The 18,454-nt window shown below is 41.8% G+C and overlaps 2 protein-coding genes and 1 pseudogene across 4 annotated transcripts in view; 1 reads left to right on the top strand and 2 right to left on the bottom strand.

The window, feature by feature from the left end:
* LOC118885100 (zinc finger protein 615-like) overlaps window positions 1-18,454 on the bottom strand; it is a 62,049-nt gene extending 43,595 nt beyond the window's left edge. Inside the window, exon 1 of one of the 3 annotated variants that reach the window (XM_036833462.1) lies at window positions 18,433-18,454. In XM_036833462.1, coding sequence (XP_036689357.1) covers window positions 18,433-18,447 — 15 coding nt within the window. In that variant the 5' untranslated portion in view covers window positions 18,448-18,454. Of the gene's footprint in view, window positions 1-614; window positions 688-18,432 lie in introns of those variants that run through there. The other 2 variants (XM_036833461.1, XM_036833458.1) reach the window with 2 other exon arrangements.
* Window positions 3,269-3,360, top strand: LOC118885964 (annotated as a pseudogene).
* Window positions 8,372-15,043, bottom strand: ZNF615 (zinc finger protein 615). The gene is made up of 3 exons (XM_036833422.1): window positions 14,917-15,043; window positions 14,541-14,636; window positions 8,372-10,568 (listed from the first exon to the last, which is right to left on the bottom strand). Exons 1-3 carry the CDS (start codon window positions 15,014-15,016, stop codon window positions 8,608-8,610), a joined length of 2,157 nt encoding a protein of 718 aa, XP_036689317.1. The 5' UTR covers window positions 15,017-15,043; the 3' UTR covers window positions 8,372-8,607.

Here is an 18,454-nt window from a genome sequence, read left to right on the forward strand (position 1 = left end):
CCTCAGCCCTCACAAGACTCTCTGTACCACAGACACTGACTACACACTTCCTTATTAATCCGAAACCTGGGCCAGACACCCTCATATGATGACCGTCCAGCCAGGCCCCAGCATCTCTGAGCGCCATATTAATTCCCGAATCTGAATCTCTTACCATCGTAAATACCACCTGCATCCTTTAGAAATAGAGTGAGCTGCAAAGACCCCCATACCAGGCCGGTGCGGTCACGATCGTTGATCTCTACAGACTTTTTGTGTGTGTGTGTGCGGGGGGGGGGGGGGGGGGCGCCGCGTGGCTTGCGGGATCTTAGTTCCCTGACCAGGGACTGAACCCGGGCCACTACAGTGAAAGCGCCGAATCCGCCAGGGAATTCCCTCTACAGATTCTTAATCGTTTTAACGAACAGCTCCCAAGGTACCCCAACGACAGGTACACGCGTCACAAACGCTCCTGGTTCCTCTCAAATACCTCCACCTCCGTGCTTCCCACCAGACCCTCAATAATTCCGTACGTCCACACTACACCATTGCAGCCTGTGGACGACACGTCCACAGGGGCAAACCTCCTATGGGACAAAACCACAAAACTTCAAGGGACAAATGCACACACTGACCCGATTTTCTCCAGTCCACAAGCAGAGCCTAAAACGTTAACACTTCCACGAACCGCTTCTACTTCTAACCCCTGTCGCCCAGATTTTTCGTCGGTCTACGGCGGCCGAAGACGGTCTGAAGCGTTTGAAGAAACGCGGACTGGATTTCTGGTATTACCTTGAGAGGCAATATGTCCGCGCCCAGCTCTCCGCGGCCCCGGGGGCGGCCATGTTGGGACACCTGACGTACAGAAGGCCAAGGGGCGGGTTTGGGGCCGGGAGCCCTGGATGGTCCGGAAGGTGGGAAGCCACTGAAATTATTTCATTACCTGTCACTTCGACTCTTCAGAAAATTAGCAGATTTTCAGAGACTCGAGGTTTGCGAGGCAAATATGGAGCTACCTAAACGGCGTTCGACGCACTGGGGAGACAAGTAACATTGCCGCGGCCTTTATTTTACACCTTGTATTAAAAAAGGAGGGGGGGGCGGGTGTCGAAAAGGACCAAGGGTTCAGGTGTCGGTATAGCAGCAGAGAACGAACTCCTGGAAAGAGAAACGGCAATACAGCCGGTAATCGGACATCCGCCCCCAAACCTCTGGAGGAACATTTCTTGCAGGAAGCGGCTTTTAAGGACAGAATAAGATTGCAAGAAACTGGCACAGTGTGGAACACGCCATCACGTTCAAAAGGAAAAGAGCGGCAGGGATGAAGCCTAAGTTTTGATTGGGATTGGAGCCTCGGGGAAAGGCCACTTTAAAAATGAGGCCAGTAAAGGTCTGGAGCCGATGAGAAAGGCACAGCCAGAATGGAGTCCAAAAGTATTAAGGTCAATAGCTATTTGGCCAAGACACTAAGATAATTCCATGGGGTTAGTTGTTTCAGCAAATGATGCTGGAATAATTGTATACCTATTTGCAAAAACATAAATTAAGACCCATAACTCTAACCATATACAAAATTAACTCGAAATAGATCACAGACCTAAATTTAAGAGGTAGAAGTATGAAACTTAGAGAAGCGAAGAGGAGCCTAAGTTAGCCAAAGAGTTCTGTGACAAGACAAAGTATGAGCCATAAAAGGAAAAATAATAAATTGGACTTTATTAAAATTAAAAACTTTTGTATTTCTAAGCACAGCTTTAATAAAGTATTGAGTGGAGCCAGAGGTTGGGAGAAAATATTGACACATTTAACATCTATTGATAAAGGACTTGTATTCAGAATATATCAAGTGTTCTCAAAACTTAATAACAAAACAACTATCCAGTTACTTTTTGCAGGTTATGAAAATTTCTAAATATTGCATCGTGGTGATAGTGGCACAACTCTATGAACTTGCTAAATGTCATTGAGTTGTACGCTTACTACTGGTAAATGTTATATGTAAATTATGACCATAAAGCTGTTAAAATGAATTTCTGTTGTGTACAAAATTTATAGCATATGGATTTTTTAAAAGACATCAAATATAATTGCAAAATTATAAACTATCTAGGATTAAAAGTAAATGGAGATGTCTGGGACTTATAAGAAAAACAGTACAACAAATCTTGGATTGAGAATGTAAGAATTTGAATAATGAGAGGATCATAATAAAAAGTGAACATAGTTGAATATATTATGTTTTTCAAGTATATCCCACTTTAATGCATACCTTTTATATGTGACTCAAGTTACCATCCTACTAGTTCACCCATGATATAATTACAGCCACTTAATATTAATTATATAGAGATATACAAAACATTTTATAATATGGAAATGTTTATAATGAGAAAGTAAGTGATAAAATTAGATTACATCTTTTTTTTTTACAGCTTTACCGAGATATAACTGACATAGATTATACCTATTTTAAATAAACTTTTTATTTTGGGGAAATTTTAGATTTACACAAAAGTGACAAAGTACTACAAAGAGTGCACATATACCTTCATTTGACTTCCTCTCATGCGAATATTTTATGTAACCACGGTACATTTGTCAAACTTAGAAATTAACATTGGTATGACACTCAACTAAATTACAGATTCTATTTGGATTTCACAAATTTTTCCACTACTGTCCTTTTTCTGTCTTAGAATTCAACCGTAATGCTGCCTTTAGACATCATGTTTCCTTGAATTCCTCTGTTCCATGACCATTCCTCAGTCTTTTTTTCATGTCCTCAATTATTTTGAGGAGTACTGATCAGGTATTTTGTATATTGACCTTCTTTTAGGTTGGTCTGTTTTCCTCATTAAACAGGGATTTATGCATTTTGGAAAAGACACCACAGAATTGAAGTCCCTTTCTAGTAACATCATATTTATGGGTATAGAATATCAAAATGACAACACTGATCTACTGGCAAAGGTAATATTTGCCAGGTTTCTCCACTGAAAATAGCAAAACAACTTCTGACCAAAAAGAACCATCGTATAGGGCTCACACCAAGAGATTTCAAGACTTATAAACCTTTAGTAGTATTGGTGAAAGGACAAACACATAAATCAATGGAACAGAGCAAAGATCCCAGAAAAAGACCCACATAAGTCAAGTATACTCAAGCGTTTGACAGAGATACAAAGGTTATTCAATGGAGAAAGATAGACTTTTTCAGCAGATGCTGCTGGAACACTTGGAAGTCCACAGGCAAAAAACAAACAAAAACAAAGAGAAAAAAAATCTCAAAAGAATCTCCTTATAGACAGGTGCAAAAATCCTCTTTTGCAACCCAGAACTCATTGTTCAGTATGAGTTTTGATACAGGTAAGAAGGAACATGATACCTAAAACAGATTCAAGTGATGGGGGTGTACTGATAAACATAAAGATTGCTTCCAGGACTATAGAGCTGATAATTTCCCACATATATTAAGCTTTTAAATTATCAGCTATATTGATTTCATACTCTAATTTTAATGTTGACATGAAACAAAGATGGCTTCTTTTTTTAGGCTTTTATCTTAAGAACACAGTGTCAGGATTTTAAAAAGGTACTGGCATATCCCAATGATCTGTACTGTTCTAGGGTGTGATAGCTTAGGAGTGAATATGATTTGAACTTAATACATTTTTAGAGGGTGTCAAATTCAGAACCAGGCAGATGCATCTCCTGACCCTAAACATAGTCCTAAAGTAAATTGCTTGAGGAAATTGGATCCCAGAGATTACAGGTGGGGAATTTTGAAGTGTGTCTGTATTCCACTGGAGATCAAAGAAGCCCAACTAAAAGAATTGTCGACTGACTGACCTGACAGCTGTGGATTGAGCAAGACTTCTTTTTGAAAGGGCTATCTTATCTTGAATATTATGACTTTGGAGGAACTAAGGTGATTGACAGTGGAAAGAATCAGAACATGTGAAATTCCTTAAAAATTTATTGACTTAAATAATTTTGCCTATGTTACACATAATTAAAAAAAAAACCTTTACACTTTGTTCAGAAAAAAAAAAGAATCTCAACACATTCATCCTATAAGTCCTATACTTGGTAAAGGACTTGTATCCAGAACATAGAAAGAATTCTGGAAAGTCAACAAGAAACTCCTATTTCAAAAATAGGCAAACCTTAAACAGACACTTGATCAAAGATAATAGATGGCAAACAAGCATATGAAAAGATGGTCTGCATCATTTGTTGTTAGGGAGATGCAAATTAAAACAACAATGTGAATAATAATAATAATTTTTAAAAAGCAGCAGTGTGATACAAATACCCAGGTATTAGACTTGCTGAAATCCAAAAACTGAAAATATGAAATGCTGGTGATAAGGTGGAGTAACAGGAATTTCGATTATTTGCCAGAGACAATGCAAAAGAAATACAGCCATGTTAGATGATAGGCAGATTCTTGAATGTATGTTCGTACAGATGATCCCAAGTTTTAGAAAGGTAGCCTGAAAAAAAATTTTTTTAATGAGATGGCTCTCATTGAGGAGTAGAACTCAGGAAAATGGTTGTTCTTACTTGTGTCAAAGAAATCTGAAAGGAAATATCCAAGACTAAACTTTGCAGTAAGATGAACAATAATCCTGTCTTTATTCCTATACACACCACTTGACCACGGTGAATTATTCTGATTTTGGTGGGCACAATGAGAAGAGTGTATGTAGGAGACAAATTTTTAATAAGAACCTTGAGAAAGGACTTGGACTGGAAAACCTGAAAAGAAATGTTTCCAGCATCCAAAGGTCAAGTCTCTAAACACCCACTAGGCTGGGACTATGGGTCTCAAAACTTCCCGACTCCTGTGCTCTCAAACACAGACAAACTCTGCACTCCCTACACAACACTGACCTCAAATTCAATCTGAAATTTACCACAGACACTCTTGCCCATTGACACTCCTCCCCCAATTCCAGGTTTCTCCTGATCATGAGCTGGATAGTAAATCGCTAACCTAGGGGAGAAGCAGTGCTCATTGGTTTCACACCTTCCATCCAGTTTTCAATTACCGAGTCTTGCAGACCTAACGTATAGACCCTAAACCCTGACCAACAAGACCTTCAATCATTAATCTCTTCAGGTTAAGCCTCAATCAAAGGCCCCATCACTAACGCCCAGATTCCTCAGTGACTGAAGCCAAATAAAACCCCAAATACGGTCACTGACACACATTCCCTCTTCACTGACCCCACAGGCCCCTCACTGGGGATCCTTGCCCAGAATCAGGCTCAGCAGATATTGAGTCTCTGAAGACTCCTCCAGTAGCTGCCAAAGGCTGAACCTGGTCCAAAACCATTTCTGATTCTTATGCGCTCTCCCCATAATGCCTCCTTGGCTGTTGCTAGGGACACCGAGGGCTCTTGCTCAGTTTCAGAAGACTTGCACAGGTTCTATGAGGACACACAGCTCTCTGACCTCATAGAGGTTCTGGCGCTTCCAACAGGAGTGGCCATAAAAGCTGCTAAGACTGCTGGGTGAGAAGACATGGAAATGTCTTCTGGGCACCCCAGTGCCTTCCTCTCTTTGCAAGAGATAGTCTCAGGCACAGAGCTAATTTAAGTTTTCAGAGGCCAGAACCAATCCAAGGCCAACGTGGTGTGAGATGCATTCTAGTCATCACTTTGGGCAAAAGTGGCAAGATAATGGTGACCTTGTGCAGTTAGGCAGGAACACCTTGGGTACTACCAGTTTGCCTGGAGTCTTATTACGGACAGAGCCCGAACTCGCTCTGCTTGCTGCAGGTCAGGCCAATAAATCGAGAAATGACATGTTGAGGCAAGGAGTAACGACTTTAATCGGAAAGCCAGCCGACCGAGATGGCAGACTAGTGTTCTCAAAAAACCCATCTTCCCTCAGTCTGAATGTGGGCTCCGCTTACACAGAGGAAGGGAAGGAGGAGGGACCCATTGCGATGCCAGTCAATGGCTGAGTGGGACGGCTACCGGTCATGCACTAACAGCTACGCACCTGCCCCGCCTCTATTACAGTCTGATATTCTGTGGCAGAGAAGATGCCCAGAGTTTCTAGTTGGATCTAAGGTTGAATTTACTTGAAGTCTGTATTGAGAAAAGCTACAGTTCAGACTTCCTCCTGTCTTTCTCCTTTACTCTCACCCTGTTGCCACACACACACTTTCAACACTTCTGGTTACCAAATGTGTGGGCTTCCCACACACCAAGCAATTCCTATCAGCTGGATCCTACATTTTAACTCAATTCTAACACTATCTACTTGAAGATAGTGCCAGATCCCACCAGTTAAGAGCTCAGTCCCACAACTGCTCCCACCCCACCTCAGATACTAATCGCAAATAGCTTGTCCCCAAGTTACCTACAACTTGTCTGACTTGGCTCCAAATTGGAGGTTTGCGTGAGCCCCTTGTCGGGTTTGATTAATCTGCTAGAGTGGCTCACAGAACTCAGGGAAACACTTACCTGTGTTTACTAGTTTATTAAAGGACATGATAATGGACAGAAATGAACAACAAGCTGAGGAGAAACAGAGTGAGATCTGGGAGTGTTCTAAGCACAGGAGCTTCTGTCCCCATAGAGCTGGGGGTGTGTTAACACTCCCTGTACTTCAATGTGTTCACCCTTCTGGAAGCTCTCCACAGCCCCTACTATTGTTGGGATTTTATGGAAGCTTCCTCACGTTAGGCATGATCAATTAGTAACTCCATTTCTAGCCCCTCTCCCCTCTCCGGAGGATGGGGAGTGGGCTGAAAATTCCAAGTCTTTTTTGGGGACCAGCACCCATCCAGGAGCCATTCATGAGCCCACCCAGAGTCCCATCAATAAAACAAGAGATGCTCCACATGCTCTTATCATGCAGGAATTTACAAGGGTTTCAGAAGCTCTGTGCCAGAAACCGGGGGCAGAGACCAATACGTCTATTTTCTACAATTTCACAAGCTCAAATAGTCAACCTCAAAAGGATACATCCTAAACGATTCTATTTTTCTAATATTCTATAAATGACAAAATTATAGGATTAGTGTCTGGGAAAGGATGTGACAATGAGGATGTAGCATGAGGGAGTTTGTGTTGACAAAGCATTCTGAAGTTTTACTGGGGTGTTGGTTACAGGAACCTACATATGTGATAAAGTTTAAGGCGGTATTTAAAAACCATGTTAAAACTGGTGCAATAGAAATAAACCCTGTAGTTAACAGCACTGTTACAATTTCACTTTCCTCTATTTGATAGTAAACTGTGTGGTTATATAAGGTTTTACCTTTGGGAATAGTGGACTGAAGGTGATTTAGGAAATCTCTGGAATATTTCAGCTTTTGTGATTCTAAACTTACTTCAAAATTAAAAGTTACAAAAACATCACATTTATATTAATTTTATAACCCCCCTGCTGCTACTTATAAACTTGGTTAAACACACCAAATATGTTGACTTATACTTATGAAATGAATATATTGTTTCATTTTGAAGTACTTCAAATATTCTGAAATAACACTTAAACTTGGAACCAAAGAAATGCAAAAGTTAATTAGATAATTGAACACTCCTGCACCGTATATACTAAAATTTAATCCATGATGAGAGTAACTGCCTCTATGTAAAATTTATAAGATCAATGACAAGGCATCTAGAAATACGGCTGAAGTTATCCTTTCCCCAGTTGTTTGTGAGGTGTATTATCCCTTAAGTTTAGACCTGTGACACAATGTTCTCATTCATCATTTCTCCAAGGCTTCTTTCCTTCATTAAGTTGTTTGATATTTTGTTAAAGGCCACCATACTGAATGTGTTATTGCACAGATTTCCTGGCAAATGATGAGGCAATATTTATTACTGCAAACCCTGCCATATTCATCACCATTAGGAAAGTACTTCTCTAGTGTTAACTGACGTCTCTTGAGGTGTTACTTCTGGGCAAAGGCTTTCCCACAATTATATTTCTACCAATTAGAAATATTCATTCACTCATGATCTATGATGACCACATATGATAGAGTCTATTACCAATAAAGTCTTTCCTAGTCTTTCACATTCTTAGGCTTTATCTCAGTATACACTTTTTTTAAAAAATTTATTTATTTATTTTTGGCTGCATTGGATCTTTGTTGCTGTGCGCGGGCTTTCTCTAGTTGCGGAGAGTGGGGGCTGCTCTTCGTTGCAGTGCGCAGGCTTCTCATTGCGGTGGCTTCTCTTGTTGTGCAGCATGGGCTCTAGGCACGCGGGCTTCAGTAGTTGTGGCACGCGGGCTCAGTAGTTGTGGCTCGCAGGCTCTAGAGTGCAGGCTCAGTAGTTGTGGTGCACAGGCTTAGTTGCTCCACGGCATGTGGGATCCTCCCGGACCAGGGCTCGAACCCGTGTTCCCTGCATTGGCAGGCGGACTCTTAACCACTGCGCCACCAGGGAAGCCCTCAGTATACACTTTTTAGACAATAAAATGTCCTAAAACATTTTCACCATGGCTGATTGTGTCTAAGTTGTCTTGTAAATTTTTTCATCAACATAAAATATGAGGCAATTGATCACTAAAGATAACACCACATTCTTTGCATTGTGATTCTTCTCTGCATACTGTTATCTTGAGTACAACTGGCAACAGGCTTCCCCAGAGTGACTACCTATGAATTCTCTTATGTTTAACAAGGATTGACAAGTGGGCAAAAGCTTTCCCACACTCGCTGCATCCATAGGGCCTCTCTCCTGTATGCTTTCTTTGATGAACATTGAGCCCTGACTTTGTGGTGAAGGTTTTCTCACATTCATTGCATTCATATGGCTTCTCTCCTGTGTGAATTCTCTGATGGGTAATGAGATCATTTTTGCGCAAAGAGAATTTTCCACATTCAGTACATGCAAAGGAAGTTTTTCCTGAGTGAACTCTCTGATGTTGTATGAGGCATGTCTTCTTCCTAAAGGCTTTACCACACTCGTTGCATTTGTACGGTTTCTCTCCAGTGTGAGTTTGCTGATGTGTACCCAGAGTACTCTTCATGGTGAAGCCCTTGCCACATTCATTGCATATATATGGTTTCTCTCCAGTATGAGTTCGCAGATGTGCGATGAGCATGCTTTTCCCAGTTAAGCCTTTGCCACATTCATTGCATACATAGGGTTTCTCTCCTGTGTGAGTGCGCTGGTGTACGTTGAGATGACTCTTCTCTGTGAAGCCTTTACCACATTCACTGCATACATATGGTTTCTCTCCTGTATGAATTCGCTGATGTCCTATCAGCCGGATCTTGGCTGGAAAGCCTTTTCCACATTCACTGCACACGTAGGGCTTCTCCCCTGTGTGAGTTCGCTGGTGTACAATCAGGCGGCTCTTCACAGTGAAGCCTTTCCCACAGTCACTGCATACATAGGGTTTCTCTGCAGTATGAGTTCGCTGATGTACAATAAGATCACTCTTCATGGTGAAGCCTTTTCCACACACACTACATACATAGGGTTTCTCCCCTGTATGAATCCGCTGATGTCTGATGAGAGGGCTCTTCAAGGTGAAGCCTTTTCCACACTCATTGCATGTATAGGGTTTCTCTCCAGTATGAGTTCGCTGATGTACGATGAGGCAGTGCTTCATTGAAAAGCCTTTCCCACATTCACTGCACATATACAATTTCTCTTCTCTGTGAGTTTGCTGATGAGTGATAAGACTGTTCTTCAAGGTGAAACTTTTCCCACATACAATGCATATAAAGGGTTTCTCACCTGTATGAGTTCGATGGTGTGCAATAAGACGCCTCTTCTCGATGAAGCCTTTTCCACATTCACTGCATATGTAAGGTTTCTCTCCTGTATGAGTTTTCTGATGTGTAGTGAGACTGAACTTTGTAGAGAAGGCTTTTCCACACAGACTGCATCCATGGGGCTTCTCTCCCGTATGAGTTCGCTGATGATAAATGAGCCGACACTTTTTGGTGAATGCTTTCCCACATTCGCTACATGTGTAAGGTTTCTCTCCCATATGACTTTTCTGATGTTTATTGAACTGCGATTTCTTAAAGAAGGTTTTATCGCATTCAGTGCACTCATAATGTTTCAGTCCCGTATGAGTTCTCTGATGTTCAGTGAGCCTGGATTTTCTGGAGAAGGCTTTCCCACACAGACTGCATCCATGAGGTTTTTCTCTAGTATGAACTTTCTGATGATCAAAGAGCTGAGACATCTTGAAGAAGGCTTTCCCACACTCACTGCATACATGGGCTTTCTCTATGTTGTGAGTTCTCTGTTGCTTAGTGGACAGGGAGTTATTGTTGATGGGTTTTGCACTTACAGGAAATTTAATTTCAGTAAAAGATTGCTCATGGTTAGCATGGAGAAAGGATTTCCCATCTCCATTAAACTCAGCAGAGTTCTCTAAATTATAGCTTCTCTTCTGGTTTTCAAAACTTAAATTTGAATTTAAAGGTTTTTCAGTTAAGTCAAACATATCACAATTTTGCTTTAATAGGAAATGAGTTTCATTCTGATTAACAATATTTGCAAATGTATTATGTTCGCAGCATTGGTCTACAGTATTTTGAATGCTGTGATTTGGCAAGTGATGCTGCAGAGGGTCATCAACTTTCCTGATTTCTAGGAAAGAAGAGAACAAGGAATCATTCCACAATCTCTCATAATTTTAATTTGGAAAGAAAACTGTTTCAAAAAATGCCTTCATGTGAAGTAACTATTTGTGACAATTCTATGTGTGATATAATAAGAAATATATTTGGTCTTCCTCCACAGAACTCCTAAAGCCTTGTAATTTCCTAAGTGACAGGAGTATCTTTCAATACTGAATTTATGCTAATGAGGTGACTTAGCATAGGGTTCCTACATAACCTCAGGATGGGACTGATCACCAGAAAGACTAAGTGATTAGAAGGTTGGAACTTTCAGCTCCACCCAGCAGCGTCTGGGAAAGGAGAGAGGGCCTAGAGATTAAAACTCTAAAAAAACTCTTAACAAGATTTGCTCAACCTTTGGATGGGTGAACACATCCATGTGCGAGGAGGGTGGTGCTCCCCAGTTCCATGGGGACAGAAGCTTCTGCATTCAGGAATCCTTCAGTCCTTGCCCTATGTACCTCTTCCTCTGGCTATTCATCTGTATCCTTTATAGTAAACTGGTAAACATAAGTAAATGTTTCTTTGAGTTCTGTGAACCACCCTGGCAAATTAATTGAACCCAAGAAGGGGGTCATGAGAACCTTCAATTTATAACCAGTTGGTCAGAAGCACAGGTAACAATCTGGAGTTGCAATTGACATCTGACATGGGGACAATCTTGTGGGACTGAACCCTTAACTTGTAGGATCTGACACTATTTCCACATAGATAGTATCAGAAATGAGTTAAATTTGTAGGACACCCACGTTTAATTCTGGGCATAGACAACTGAAGCAAAGGAATAAAGAAGGCAATTGCAGTCTGTGAATCATGGTTAAAGGAGCAATGAATATGTAAGAGGTGGAGGAAATCAGGATATGTTCAAAGAAAAGACAAGGTTCACTGCTGGACTTAATGGGAGAAGCACGGAAGAGGTTCAGACTCAAGGATTATTCCAAGAATTAGGTGGTTTCAGCCACTGGGTAGGTGGAATGCCTCTTAATAATGTGAAGAATATTACTGAAGTCCAGAATGAGAGGAAAATCTAGCACACATTGTGAAACAAAGCTTAAGGAGGTTATTACTTGTCTGAATACAAACATGAAGAAACACGTTGAATGTATAAATGTTTCAAAAGGTCTTATCTGAAAATAGCAATGTGGATAGCATCAACATAGACAGATTATTGAAGAAGAACATATATATGTGTGTGTATATATATATATATATATATATATATATAAAACTGATTCACTTTGCTGTACTCCTGAAACTAACACAACATTGTAAATCGACTGTACTCCAATATAAGATAACAATTTTTAAAAAGAACCAGAGTATTCAAAGACAGAGTACTGGATAAGATTATGTTTGGAAACATGTATAATAAAAGCTCAAGGCACAGGGCCAAGGCTTTAGCCATTTCAACATGTAGAGTTTGAAAATTCAATCAAGTCCATTGAAAAGAACCAAACATTGACAATTGTGATCAGGTGCAAACTTGCAGACCCAGGTGTATAGAACAAATACAATGGCAAGTAGGAATGTGTCTCCTTAGCATCTGATTTCAAGGTAAATGTGATAAACTATTGAGGTTTATCATACTCCAACAACTTGCCCTCTTCTTCATTCTGCAGACCACCATTTACCTAACTCTAGCAAAGCACTAACACTAACATCAAATATAGATAAAATCTTCTGTGACCAACACTCCGAACTAATACTCTACTTGGAACATATTCTCCTATGTTCCTACACAAAAAGGGAATGATGATATGCAGTTACTCCATCCCTGAACATTGCAAAGAAAGGACTGGCCCTCAGAGGATAACCTCTGAGTCTCTGGAATATCCCACCTGATGAGAATGTCTTTTTAGGCATGAGGTCTTAGGACATATCATAGAGTCTATGCTAACAATGTGATTTGTGGTAGATGCCCATTTTTGTATGCCTGAGGCTTTGGACAACACTGTAACATTCTGATTCTGGGGTCTAGAGGCACCAAGCTTGGGTGAGCTTCCCTAGTTGGCAACACTTCACACATGTTGTCAAACATTCAAACATCATTGCTGGGAAAATTCAGCACTGTTCACATGACTCCACTGGTAGAGGACAACCGGGAAGCTTGTGTGCAGCCTCTCCTGGAGTCTTTCCCATGCACATTTGATCTTTGATGACTTTAATCTGTATTATTTTATTGTCACACATTGTAACCAAGAGTATAAAAGTACATTCCCTTCCCCAATAATGTCTACCTTCTATAAAGTAGGCAAAGTGATCCACTTTAAAAATTGTATAATGCCACTCCTCTACTCAAAATCCCATTTTCTCAACTTATTCAGAAAAGAAGCAAGGTCTTGAATGCCCTTGATAGGCAGTTTGTGACCTATGTACCAAAACCCCGAGCTACTACCCTGTTACCCTTAACTCCAGTCATTTCCCCTCTTGCTCAGTCCCTTCTACCCATGTAAGTTTCCTCGAAGTTCCTCAAACACATTCCAGATTCAGGTCTTTCAACCTCCCACTGTCTCGCATTTGGAAAACTCCTCACCCAGGAAGATTACTCATATCCCTCATCTATGTGCTCAAAGGCACCTTATCAGAGAGCCACTCCCATTCCAAAAGGGCAGTTCCAAGCCCCAACACCCACTCTTCCATTAGCTGCTTTAATTTTCCTTACAGCAATTTTTACACTAAGACATGTTTTTCTTTTAAATGTGTAGAACTGAAAGAGAACCTCAATTTTTAAAAGGATGGAGAGAAGATTTCTGTTCTAACACACAAAATAGGAAGTCACAGGCCAGCTGCCATGACGAAGACTAAAATATGTAGAAAGAAATTGTACATTAGACAATATTCAGAGAGAAGTCAATTTGGGGGTGTCTCTTTCAGAGAACAGAAAGAGGTTAACCCATGGGAATGGAAGAAACTTTTAAGACTTATGAGAACTGAGAAGAAAATGGAAATGAAAGTATGGAAAACCCTGGAAGGGGGTGGGGACCAAAGAACCACACAAATACACAGCAAAAACCATGTTATCATGGGGACACAGCATCCAAGGTGGGGTTGCATGTTATGGTGGGAAATCGTTATTTCCTCATACGGCAGGAAGAAGGTACAGTGGTAAGAAGAGTATGATGAACTCAAAGTTCTCTTTCCAGAGAGGCCTGGAAAGTGGGATATCACAGCAAGAGAGGCGGTAACACAGACAGAGATCTTGTGATGGTAGACGAAGGAGAGGAAGATTTGAAAATCCAAGGAAGAAGAAAACTATGCAAACAAACAAAAATAAGATGCATATGAAATAAGCGGGGATCAGGGACTTCCCCGGTGGTGCAGTGGTAAAGAATCCACCTTATATTGCAGGGGAAGTGGGTTCGATCCCTGGTCAGGAAACTAAGATCTCAAGTGCCATGGAGCAATTAAGCCCAAGTGCCACAGCTACTGAGCTCACGCACTTCAACTAGAGCCCGCGTGCTGCAAACTACAGAGCCCGCTAGCTCTGGAGCCCGCATGCCACAACTACAGAGCGCACATGCCCTGGAGCCTGCACACCACAACTAGAGGAGAGAAAACCCGCAAGCCACAACTAGAGAGAAGCCTGCACACCACAACAAAGAGCCCGTGTGCCGCAACGAAGATCCTGCGTGCCGCAACTAAGACCCGACGCAGCCAAAAATTTAAAACTGAAATAAAATAAATAAATAAATAATAAAGACACAATTAAAAAAAAAACCACACTCATGGTTTAGAAATAAGCAGGGATAAGATCTCAGAAGAAAACAAAGGGATATATTTTCCTCTTAACTTCCACAAAGAAAGAGTTCTTATACAGGAAGAGAGGTACGTGATAGGGCTGTTTATGTTTCCTCAGACACTATCACAGCTCTGACACCTTCTCTCCTGACCAGAGTTCGACTTCCCTGGCTGCCCACCTTGCTGGGTCTCACCCACTCACCTGGACAGATTCGACCGTGGCTGTCATCTTCTACTGGCCACAGTTGTTCTCCTCGTTCCAACCTGGAGACAGCATCTGGTTTGCTGGCTTGATACCCTGTTCATGAAAAATGATAGAAGAATTAGACATATCGAACTGGGCTGGGATACGGCAGGAAGGGATAATGGTACATGGAGGGAATAAACAGGTTTCACATCTGTAACCTCAAGGCTTTTCTCTCAGGAGAGGGGCGATTATACCCTCTCGTCTGGGGCAAGAGAAGGATCTGAGACTCGACCATTCCAGAGGAATGCAGTTAGTCTGAAGAGTTAAGAGGCTGAGAATGGAATGGTCACTGACGGGCACCCTCTGAGGGACCCAGGGGAGCTGTCCTCACCCACGGACACCAGGTTGCTATAGTTCTCCAGCATCACATCCCGGTACAGGTCCTTCTGATCGGGGTCCAGGAGCTGCCACTCCTCCCACGTGAACTTCATAGTCACGTCGTCATACGTCAGGGATTCCTGTCATAACACAGTCACGTTTAGCCAAGTGATGTTCTTTGGGTGACATGGAAAAATGTAAAGGAAATTATTCTGCTCACTTTTGCCATATAGGAAATTGGTGGGTTTTTTCCTTCTTACGCTCTGATAGAATAAGAATACTAGTAAAATACTATGTTACGGTGCTGTCTTCCAGATGGAATAGATGCGTAAGGCAGGGTTAAAAATGCCAAGCTTCTGGGCTTCCCTGGTGGCGCAGTGGTTGAGAATCCGCCTGCCAATGCAGGGGACACGGGTTCGAGCCCTGGTCTGGGAAGATCCCACATGCCGCGGAGCGGCTGGGCCCGTGAGCCACAACTACTGAGCCTGTGTATCTGGAGCCTGTGCTCCGCAACAAGAGAGGCCGCAATAGTGAGAGGCCCGAGGCCCGTGCACCGCGATGAAGAGTGGCCCCCACTTGCCGCAACTAGAGAAAGCCCTCACACAGAAACGAAGACCCAACTCAGCCATAAATAAATAAATAAAAATTAAAATGGAGATTTCTTTTAAAAAAAAAAATGCCAAGCTTCTCATCATGGCTTGGTCTTTCTGGTTACCAGCCCTCATCCAGGAGCTCACTCAGAGTCACCTCGGTAGAACAAAGTCACTCCTGACACCCAGGAAATGACAAGAGTTTCAGGGGCCCTGTGTCAGGAACAGAGGTCAAAGACCAATATTAGAACAGGAGATACCCCTAGTGTTCTTATCACTTAGGGAATCACAAGGGTTTTAGGAGTTCTGTGCCAGGAACAGGGGGCAGAGGCCAATACATATTTTCTGCTATCTCACAAGCATTCACTAATATCAAACTATATGCTACTTACAAGTAGATGAAGAAAATACATACTAATTTCAGTGGTCAATATACTAAACAAAATAAGAGAAACTGTACAGGAAATTCCCTGGCGGTCCAGTGGTTAGGACTCAGTGCTTTCACTGTGGTGGCCCGCGTTCAATCCCTGGTTGGGGAACTAAGATCTCGCAAGCCATGTGGTCAAAAAAAAAAAAAAGAAAAGAAGAAGAAGAAAAAAAAAACTGTACAAAACACGTATAAAGCATAAAAGATTATTAGATGATCAGGAACTTTATTCAATATCCTGTAATAAACCATAATGAAAAAGAATATGAATACATATAACTGAATTACTTTGCTATACACCAGAAACTAACAGAACATTGTAAATCAACTATACTTCAATAAAAAAATTAAAAAACATGGGCTTCCCTGGTGGCGCAGTGGTTGAGAATCTGCCTGCCAATGCAGGGGTAAACGGGTTCGAGCCCTGGTCTGGGAAGATCCCACATGCCACGGAGCAACTGGGCCCGTGAGCCACAACTACTGAGCCTGCGCGTCTGGAGCCTATGCTCCGCAACAAGAGAGGTCGCGATAGTGAGAGGCCCGCGCACCGCAGTGAAGAATGGCCCCCGCTCGCCGCAACTAGAGAAAGCCCTCGTACAGAAACGAAGACCCAACACAGCCAAAAATAAATAAATAAAATTTAAAAAAAATTAAAAAACAAAAAAAGAATAAAAAGTCCAAAAAAAAGATTATTAGATGATCAAATTTATAAGAAAACTATTCTTTAAAGAATATATATATATGGACAGAGACAATGCACATATATGTGTGTATATCATTAGGTGGGATTAATATCATATTAGATGAAATGAGGAAACATCTGTAGGAAACATGTTTTTACATTTATAAGAAGTAAGGACAGGGACTTCCCTGGTGGCACAGTGGTTAAGAATATGCCTGGCAATGCAGGGGACACAGGTTCGATCCCTGGTCCGGGAAGATCTCACATGCTGTGGAGCAACTAAGCCCATGTGCCACAACTACTGAGCCTGTGCTCTAGAGTCCGTGAGCCGCAACTACTGAGCCCACGTGCCACAACTACTGAAGCCCTAGAGCCCGTGCCCTGCAACAAGAGAAGCCACCGCAGTGAGAAGCACACGCACAGCAATAAAGAGTAGCCCCCACTCGCTGCAACTAGAGAAACCTTGTGCACGGCAACGAAGACCCAACACAGCCAAAAATAAATAAACAAAAATAAATAAATTTATAAAAAAAAAAAAGAAGTAAGGACTGTCAAGGACTGCAGTTAAGGACCCAACACATCACCTCTATGGAGAACCGTCAAAGTCCTATGTGAACTTGAGACCCATGTGCCATGAAACATTAACATCCCTCAAGGAACTGGTCTGCTTTTTCCTCACAGTTGATCCCTATGATATGTGATATAACAAGAAACATATATTTGGTCTTCAGCCCCAGTTTCTAACACAATTGCTCCTAAACCCTTGGAGTTTTTTAAGTAATAGAGGTAAGGGGCATTCTGTGTTATTTATAACAAGTCCCTTTCAAACATACCTGAGTTTATGCTAGCAAGGTGAGTCTTGGTGGACCCCTAGAGAGTTTCAGGATGGGGGTTGGTTGCCCAGGGAACCAACCTTGTGATTAGAGGGTTGGAACTTTCAGCCCCACTTCTAGTCCCCAGGGAGGGGGGAGGGACTGGAAACTGAGCCAATCAACAATAGCCATTGATTTAATCTACCAAACCTACCCAATGAGACCTCCATAAAAAAAACCCTAAACTACAGGGCTCAGAGCACTTCCGGGATGGTGAACACATCTAGGCGCTGGGGGTGTGACACTCCTAGAGAGGGCATGGAAGGTCCTTGTCCCTTCCCTCATATCTTGCCTAAGTATCTTTCCATTTGGCTCTTCCCAAGCTGTATCCTTCATAATGAACCAGTATAGGTAAGCAAAGTCTATTCCTGAGTTATGTGAACCGTTGTAATAAACTATCGAACCTGAGGAAGGGATTTCGGGAACCCCCGATTTGCAGCCAAGTCAGAAGTATGGGTACTGTGGGCAGCCAATACTTGGCATCCAAAGTGAGGGCAGTCCTGTGGGATTGAGCCCTTAAACCTGTGGAGACTGACAGTAACTGCAGTAGTTAAGGTCAGAATTGAATTAAATTGTAGACGCTCAGCTGGTATCTAGAGTTGGAGAAGTGACTGTCGGTCTGGAAAGATCCACACATTTGGTGCCAGAAGTGCTGGGAGTAGAAACAGTTTGTAGTACTGCCTGACATGTAACTTATGATTCTCTTGTGATGGCTGTCAGAGATATTACACAAAAATTGACAGCTAATATAACTCACAGGATTTTGCACATTCACATATTATATCCCAACACGAGTCACGGAATATGAATCCTATGAATAATATATTCCTGATCCAACTTCACCAAGATTTCTCCAGATCCTGCTAGGATCCATTTAAACTTTTCTACTTAGCTGCACTGATTTTTACAGGCAAAGCCACTGGGGAATAAAGAAAGGATAAAAGAAACCAAAAGTCACCTGGGCCTGGATCATTTTCTTC

This window comes from Balaenoptera musculus, chromosome 19 (genome assembly GCF_009873245.2).
Source record: "Balaenoptera musculus isolate JJ_BM4_2016_0621 chromosome 19, mBalMus1.pri.v3, whole genome shotgun sequence".
Taxonomy (NCBI): Eukaryota; Metazoa; Chordata; class Mammalia; order Artiodactyla; family Balaenopteridae; genus Balaenoptera; species Balaenoptera musculus.